The sequence below is a fragment of the Dysidea avara genome, chromosome 6 (genome assembly GCF_963678975.1).
Source record: "Dysidea avara chromosome 6, odDysAvar1.4, whole genome shotgun sequence".
In the NCBI taxonomy this organism is placed as follows: Eukaryota; Metazoa; Porifera; class Demospongiae; order Dictyoceratida; family Dysideidae; genus Dysidea; species Dysidea avara.
The window spans coordinates 26,168,328-26,177,451 of NC_089277.1; the positions used below are offsets into that span (position 1 = coordinate 26,168,328).

The 9,124-nt window shown below is 37.0% G+C and overlaps 1 protein-coding gene across 2 annotated transcripts; it reads left to right on the plus strand.

Annotated features, from left to right (window-relative positions):
* Nucleotides 1-4,697: 4,697 nt before the first annotated feature.
* Nucleotides 4,698-8,897, plus strand: LOC136257208 (sentrin-specific protease 5-like). Of its 2 annotated transcripts, XM_066050287.1 has the most exons (11): nucleotides 4,698-5,430; nucleotides 5,793-5,908; nucleotides 6,594-6,638; nucleotides 6,693-6,785; nucleotides 6,863-6,928; nucleotides 6,980-7,059; nucleotides 7,109-7,169; nucleotides 7,231-7,281; nucleotides 7,345-7,389; nucleotides 8,235-8,411; nucleotides 8,467-8,691. In XM_066050287.1, exons 1-11 carry the CDS (start codon nucleotides 5,394-5,396, stop codon nucleotides 8,545-8,547), a joined length of 852 nt encoding a protein of 283 aa, XP_065906359.1. In that variant the 5' UTR covers nucleotides 4,698-5,393; the 3' UTR covers nucleotides 8,548-8,691. The 2 variants fall into 2 exon arrangements, with proteins under 2 accessions (XP_065906359.1, XP_065906358.1); XM_066050286.1 differs by having other exon boundaries at nucleotides 4,994-5,430; nucleotides 8,235-8,897.
* Nucleotides 8,898-9,124: the final 227 nt, after the last annotated feature.

The window sequence follows — 9,124 nt, forward strand, 5'->3', positions numbered from 1 at the left end:
AGAACGATGCACATTTGAATAAATAATTTAATTAATGCATGATAAATGGGTGGGCGATGGAACAAACTACTCCAACAATTCACCTGACTTTTAGTGTGGTAGTTACTCATTACACAAAGGTTACATGCCCCTGGTTTCGAGGTGGAATCTTTTAGAAAGCCTGAGATTTCGCCATGCAGATTTTAAAAGATTGCGTAATTGATCCCTCATGTAAATGACTCACAGTAGTGGTCGCGTGTTTATTTCTATTGTGGGCACGCACTTTTTCATCCCCACCCAGATCTTAGTTGTGTAGAGGTGGGGCTTAGCTCCACTTTAGTTAACATCTCAGAGTAGCCTTCAGTGCCCTACATATAGCCCCTCTCTACCTTTCGGGTGCCCATGTCTCATACGTCAGCTTAAAACATTTTTTTTAAATGGTTATCCTGGAGGGGGGTTCGTCCTAACCACTCGAACCCCCTCTGGTTACGGGCCTGGTAACAATAGTACTTAAAACAATAGGTGCATGACTGCATGCACCATTATATACGTTAATATAAGTTTGTTAATAAAATAATTAAGTAATTACCGTAGATTCTCTAAAAAAATTGGCATAAATAAATTAATTCCGTTCGAGTCTGGCCGAACAATTAGGAAAAAATGTACCAACCCGGTGCTATTGTTGAATTTTTAGGGATCTATCCCTTATACAGTCTGCACGCTTCATGGCTATGTTATTTGCGATCCGTTTACCGCTTACTTTATGAATTTCTTTCTACACAGGGACCACAAGAACACCTTGAGGCGGAGCTGACAATACCACAACACTCACTTGGCTGCAGCGCTACACTACTAACTCATAAACTCATGCTTTTCCTATGAGCTCAAATTCACGGGTTATTCATATTTATGACCATATGAATACTTTCTGTTTCATAGGCTATGAATTTTATGCACCATATGAATTACACATGAGCCATCACATGAAAATGCCATGACTTTAATATAAATTATTATCCCATGAAACCCATATGAATTGACCATGAAACTACCACCATACAATGGATGAATATGTCATGAATACTCCATGAAGTGCACTATGAAATTTATATGAATGTCTCATTAATTTATTAATGAAATTTACATGAACACCCTATGAGATACCATAAAAGAGTTCTGGATCTGACATCATCAAATAATGTCTATGCCGGATAGAAAATACTATGTTATTAAGAATCACAAAGCAACAACTCCAAAACGCCTACAAATTGAAGTTCAATGTAATTACAATTTATCATGAATTACAACAGTTGATATACCCTGACCTGTACTACGATGGACCACAAATCTGCCAATATATTATGTATTGCTATTATGCACGTAGCTAAACTTTTATTTGAAAGTTCTGGAATCACAGAGTAGCTAACAGCATATAATTATCTAAGTTGACTTGTGCACATACTAAACAATTTCTAAGTTACATATACGTAAACAAAATGATATGTAAATTCAAGACTTAAAACATTAAATGCAGACGTACTGGTATTTGTAGCAAGATGCAAAATAAAACCAGCTGTTCCATTTGCTAATACATATTAAGTGTGCATGGGCAAAAAAGCAAAAAAAATAAAACAACTGAGCACTCGTCCTGAAGTCCTTATAGCACCCACAAAAATAAATATTTGAGGGGCAGGTACCTGTAACCAGAGTAATGGATGCAGCTAAGATGTGCTTAGTCTACCATTTATCCAAAATGAAATAGAGAAGAAGAGTACTACAGTATTAGCAATACGCATTAAAGACTAAATAAAGTCTAAATATGCTCCCACATAAAACACTACACAACAATTGATTATCACAAACAACAAAATTTCTTGGAGGCACACAGGCAACTAAGTGAACATGTGTAGGTGACTAAGTTAACATGTCAGGTGAATAAGTGTTTTCATAAACCATATAGGTTAATTTTTAAAAAGATGTATGTTAATGCTGCAGTGCCACAGTAAAATGGATTTGAATTTGTATCTTGTCATACCCTACGTTACTTTTTGCAAATTGGAAGCATCAAACACAGAATGGAATGATTTGTATTGATTCACCAAACACTTGACACTACTTACAAGACATCATGTATAATTTAAAAAGTCTTTGATTCAGGTGTTGGAAGTATGGCAACACCAATATGTGAACATGTCTCTCCCTTGGTCTCACCAATGTTGCTGCACTATCAACATGTAATAAAGCAATGTAACACTTTCAAAGTGTTCTATGTAGCTCATTTGATCTGGTCTGTAGTGGTAATCCTTGAAAGTTTGTAGCCTAGTGCATCTTACTAATATTTAAATAAAATTCCTTGTAATTATTCAGGGTGCTAACTTAAGTAGACAACAGTTGCATCCCTAACAGTTAAGCAGCTGAAAACACTAATATAATGTAGCTATGCATGATCAGTACCATAATATTCAGAAATGGGCAAACACCTACTATAACTTCATGTACAACTTACTAGGCAGGTGAAAGTTGCAATATGAATTCCTAGCCTTCACTTCAATTTAATTGTATTAATGCTTTACAGTGACCAGCAGCTTCACCTTTCGCGAGGCTCCCATCTTTACAAACTGTATTAGCATTTCTCCTTCCTTGTTTGCTAGTAGAACACTAATTGATAAACAAACGTGGCTTGTTCCACACACTAGTTCGTGTAACCATAGATAATATACCCTAACAGGGATTAGTGACGCCCTTAACAACCGTTTGACAATCTTCGTTATGGTCACGTGAAAGTATTACGTAGTACGCTAAAGTAATCATGATGTAACGATAGTAACCGTATTAAGAGCTCGAGTACTATGAACGTAGAAGAGACATTGTGAGTACTGTAGAGGGAGCTAGCCAGTCTCGAGCCAGTCAGGTGTGCAGTTCACTCGAGAAGGGTGAACTAGCTGTGGAGATGGCTAGGACTGGCAGAATTGAGGAATACATCCTGGAATTGCTTTACGTCTTAAAGAAAGAAGATGTTCAGGAATGCTTTAAGTCTTTCTCCAAAGCCCTAATATGCTACATGTAAGTAAGCCAACAACACCAGCACAACTTAGAGAAATGATATGGACGGAATTTGCAGACTTAGCTACGGGCCAACAAATTGCCAAAATATTGGAAGGAATAGTGCGAGGCATTAAGCTGTCCTCACATCATGACAGAACCGTTAGTGATGCAACTAATGAACCAGCAAATTTTTGAAGAAATACTGACATCTATGTTCAAGACACACGTGGAACAACCAGCTGAAACACTAACCGAGTTAACAGTGGACAAAGAGAACGTATTGAGGTACGAATGTTTGTGGATATGTGGCAAAGAAACTGTACCAAAATTTTTGAAGCAGCATGGGAAGAAGAACGCAACATTTGTGGAATGCTTGAATAGAATGAAACCAAACAACGGAGACTCTATGCATCCAGTGACATCTTTTATGGATTATTCACAGAGGTGGACTAGCTATATGAAGTAAATGATGTCTTTTTTGCTATTTAAAGAAATTGAAAAAGCTATGCAAGTGAGATTAAGAACTCCTCTTGAACAGGGAGTAAATGCCACTGTACAGTCATCCGGGAGAGAAATACTGGGAGTTGTAAAGAGTGATGTTAATGTTTTGCTTTACTGGGATGTTGTAAGCAATAGCATACAAAATGATGAGTAGAAGGCTGAGTTATTAACTGCCATTATAAGCATGTGGCTAACTGTCCGTGGATATAGTATAACCACAATGGATGGAACAGTACAAACACTTGTCGTGTGTCAATAGTAAGAAAAAGAAAGGACTCCGTAAAGAATTAAAGAAATTATGAAGGATTTTGTAATATACTTTGTGATATGATATGTAATACAGTATGATTATTGATAATAATAATATTGCTTCTATGGTTTACCATGCTTTCTTCGTGGTAGTGGTGTTTCATCGATTTCAGCTGCATCTTGAAGTATTGGTCTCTTTCTGTAGTTTCCTTGTGCAGGGCCTGTTGCCACAGTTGCCTGAATTCGTATTGACACTAGTATTCTGTAAAAAACTGATGGCTTGTTGGATTGTCATTGCATCCTCCCTGTTTACCAAAGAATACCTCTAAGAGATCCTGGCAAAACTTCGTCTTTGCATTAAAGCCTGTTGTTTCTTTTCCCAGTTCTTGTGTTGTCTTCCAATCAAGGTCTTCCTTGATCCCATCAGTACAGATGCAAATAGCTATGCCTGTAATTACTGTAGCTACCTGCATGTACAGTAGCCATGCATATTATCACTATATAGTCACCAGGAACATGCCCTATGGCTACCTTTACCAGGTAACCATAAAAACAACTTTATGAGTACAATGTTAATTGATCATTATGTTCAGAGGCGTAGCTAAGGGGGGGGGGGGGGGGGGGGGCATTTGCCCCCCCATCACTAAATGATATTTTTTTAAACTTTCGTCACAAGTTTACCAGTATTAAACTGACACGCAAATGACTGTAAATTATGTACACTACTACGCAGTATCACCAGGGGCTGCTAGTGAATGCGCACACACAACATTCAACTCGCTCGCGAATCCATCGAACGAAAATATTAGACACATACTTCTATATTTAGCCTAGATTACTCGCGTGATAGAACATTTTTGAATCTAAAAAGAGCGACCCGCTTCTCCACGGCAGGAGTCACAACTCACAAGTGACAAAGGAGACCAGATGACGCTATGAACCTACTGTATACGAGGTGATAAAGTGTTAGCTAAATAAATGTACTAAGTTTATTTTATCGAGTCGATCACACTGGACCTTTGTACGTACGGCAGTGCAGTCTGTTTTTACTTAGTCAGTCAGGTGGATCAGTCAAGCTTACAAGTTCTGCTAGCAAGACAGGTGGGATTTCGTGCAATACATGGCATTTGAATTTCGCTGAGTGAAGTGAGTGAATACGTCATCTTGTCAGCAGTGTGCTAGGACTGCAGCACAGGCTGTGGCTAACGTAATGTAACCTGTATTTGCACTAAAGTATACAGAGACAGTAACATCTATGAAAAGAGTTTCAAATCTGAGTTTTTCCAAGACGAAAGCATTGCTTGATAGAGCAGCTGCTGTGGCTATAACTTCCTCTCAGAGAATCTTTTATGCACGTAGTAATCCAACCTGGACACTTTAAGTTAAGTTTTGTAGTTAATTATTTTTGTATGTATCCTTGCCATGCCTACGCGGATCTTATCTTTGTAGTCGCATGTGTCCGAGGCTCTGTATGTAATTTTGTCATTTCATCATTATTCTGATGGTTTCAAAAAAAAAAAAAAAAAAGGAGTTTCCGGAAGCCTACTTAAATACGTAATCTGTTTGGCGCGTTATTGTGGGTCGTTGCCTGGCGTTGTGGGGTGCCAAGGAATAGAAAGATGGAAAGCAGCGAGGGCCATAGTGATACTGCTACAGGTGAGAAGTGTGATTTTATTTACAGTACGTTTTAGTATTTGCCAGTATCGTGGTTAGAAGCAATTGAATTGGGCCAATTAAGTGTGAATTTGTTGGGGTGACTCGATGGAGCCTTTGTATAAAGGCTCAATCGTGTACCTGTTAGTCCGTCTTGCTTGAATTGTTTACTGATAGAGCACACATGCACTGATTTAATTGTATATTATGACTCAAAATATGCCACAATGTATTAACAATTCTAATTAATAAAATCATACCATTTTTTATGGTGGGTTACGGTATTATGTATAGATGTAGGCTTGTCCCAATAATGTCTTGCATTCACCGATATAATTGAACAATTGGATTTACTGCATTTCTAGGGGAGTCAGCTGTGATTGACCTCACTGATATGGATTGTACAGAGTATGAGCTGACTGTAGAACATGGTGATGAATATTACAACTGTCTTGCTGGAAACCAGTGGCTCTCAGATAAGGTACAATTAATGTTAGCACTTCATAGCTAAGTCATTATGTACATTGCATGTATGTGAATCAGTGCTGGTTAAAACACTTGCAACTGGGTTCAAGGATTTTGCTTGTCGAATATTTACCCTGGTTATTATTACACTTAACAAACCACGACACTTCTTCATTGCATTAAATCCCACTATTTTATATACAGTACCGCCCAGTGGTAATGTTACAATACCTCACAAGTGCTCAAATCCAGGCCCTGACTTGACATGACACAAAACTGGAAATCATCACATGCGAAGGCATGTGGTTACTGGAGCAACCACCCGAGGGAGCTCGAGTGTTGTGGCTACATGTGGTGAGTTACTAACACACACATGCCAAAGAAATTCACAGGTCGACAATGGGCTACACGAGTGTCAACTGCTCGCAAGTGTAACATTACCTCTAGACAGTACTATAGTACAACATGCATTCAATATATTTTCCAACGATTGAGTTGATTAGCAATTGATCGCTTACACTAGTGAAAATTAATTTGTGAGCTGTTTCAAGTACATAAGTCTTGAAAGTTTTTCACACGAGCATTTTCAGATTAGTAGATATTCAGGGATTGCATATTGTAAACATGAAACTATACTTCATGATGTCTTACATAGTGTTGATTCTGCAGGTGTAATATTTTTTATGTATCTGTTTTTGTAGGTAATATCAGACTACCTAAGGCTTTTAGAAGATCATGTTCAGAAGGTTTGGTAATTAGTAACAATGTTAGCATAATTGTGAAAAGCTGCTTTTCATCAGAGTCGTGCCCAACGTTTAACTATTCTTAACTGTTTCTTTACAAAGAAGCTACTAGAGACAGGCTACTCTGGTGTGCAGAACTGGTACTCAAAGGTACGTATACTGACATAATTTTATATTTACTAGCTTTACTATGTTTTTTTTGTGTTTTTTTTTTTGCTAAATTTAAGGTAAACTTTTGGAGAGTGATTATTTGCTTGTTATTTTTTTCAAATGACAGCCACTGGACAATGATGGTTAGTAATCATAGTATGGCACCTTTGCTAAAGTATTTGATTATTAATTAGAGAATAGAACTAGCCAATAAGAAGATGATATACTATGATTCGTTGAACACTGAACAAACTTGTTGTTTTGAATCTTTAAAGTATGTGAAATACTTTAATTAGTGATTGAGCTATGCTTTGTAAAATTAGGATGTTTTTTCATGAACGGCAGCTTGTTTCAAAGGACCTTTGGCAATGCAAAACTATGAGTGTAAGATTAAATGTGTGCGTAATAGTGGTGGAAAATGTACAATACATTTTAATGTTATTAGAGTATACCACAGCCGAACAATCAGTATGACTGTGGAGTATTTCTGTTAGAAGTAAGGGATTTACTGTTATTAAGACATTGACATAGTAATGTTGTTTCGTATCATATTATACAGTATGCCCGATGCCTCTTACTGGACTACCCAATGACTTTTACACAGGTACATGTACAATGTAATAATAGCTAGGTACATATGTTGTACGATGTACACATTGAATATTTTGCCATGTTTGGTAGCCATGGTTATTTTGATTTTCAGCTAGGAAAACTAACCAGATACTATGCAAAGGTGGCTGTTTTTCAAGAGACTACCATGGGCTTGTGTGGCACTAAGGCCAGGGCATTTATATGGACTCTCCAATAACTGACCTGATTCCTTAAATGTTTTTATACACTAAATTACTCTCATAAAAGTGCTGTTTTAATCAGATAGCTGACTTAAATATATTCCTGGATTCAGTATTGAATGTGCATGTATTACAAACAATTCAACCAACATATTTAAATACAAGCAGTGGCTCTTATTCGAGGGCAGCGTCAAGGCTATGTATGAACTATGCCATAGCTAAAATATGGTGTTTGTATAGTGGTATGAAATCATACAGATAATTTAAGCACTCTCATATTCCCTTATTCCTTTTTACAGATCTTTCACCATAGCTATTGCTACAAGCTTTGTAATTTTATGAATATTAGTATATGCTAATTAAAGTGCAACCATAGATAACATATCCATGTCATAATAATTTGTTTTGTTTGGACATTCAGGAAATAAAGTTGTTACGATTTGTCTCAGTCCTATCAACATTAATATTCAGGATCATGCACGAAAGTATCCAATTTATCATGTTTCAGGTGCATATCTTTATGGAAGGGCTGTACTATGCATATGCATACTTTGCAGTTATCTGCAGTAGTATTTTAATTTAGTGGTGCTTTAATTCTATGTCCTATCTTATGTGGTGTTTATATCATTGACGGTAATATTATTTATCTTCACTATAGGTGGAAATGCCTAGAATTCGTCAGAGAATAGCAAATGAGTTGGCTAACACAAAGTTATTGTTAACTCGTGACACGCTACTAAGTGACTCTGTGCGACTAGGAGAGAAGGATCATTGTTTGCCACTAAAAGAGAAGGATCCTTTTTGCAGTAGTGGTAAAATGTTTATGAAACCAAAGGTGCAACCAGTCAATATCTTAGCACTCAATGACAGCAATAAATCCTTTGTTACAGAACCTGAGGTGCAACCAGTTGAGCTTTTACAACTTGATGAAAGTAGGAAATCAATTGATACAGAACCCAAGATGGAACTAGTTGACGAAACTGCATTTGAGGATAGTTTTAATTGTATTATTACATGGGATGACTTAAATAATGAGTTAAAGGCAATTCTTCCACCAAAATCTACAAGTACAAATATGTCATACACTTATGTCATCGAGAAGTACGAAGATTTGACACAGGAAGCATTTTCTGGTGAACCTAAGGAGTGTTTCAATGTAGAATTTAGAGTTAACTTGCATTCCAAAGAAGAATTTAATGATTGGATTACAGCTTTTTTTCAGTCAAGCCAATGCACATATCGCAAGACCCGCACATACAATCCATCTTTAAAAAGAGTGTTGTATAAGCTGGACATGCATTGCCACCATTATTGAAAACAGCTTACAGCAAAGCAGCTAAGCGCTAAAAGCAAGAAGCCTAAAAAGCCAACTATGGTTAGTACCATACGGAACAAAAAAACAAATTGTCCTTCAAGACTCTCTGTTACATTGTTTGCAACAAACAACAAGGCTACTTCTTTACAGCGTAGCCATCCTTTGTATGTCAAACTTCTGTTTCAGCATAACGATCTGATCAAATGCTTTCATACCTTGAGCTTTAAATCAGT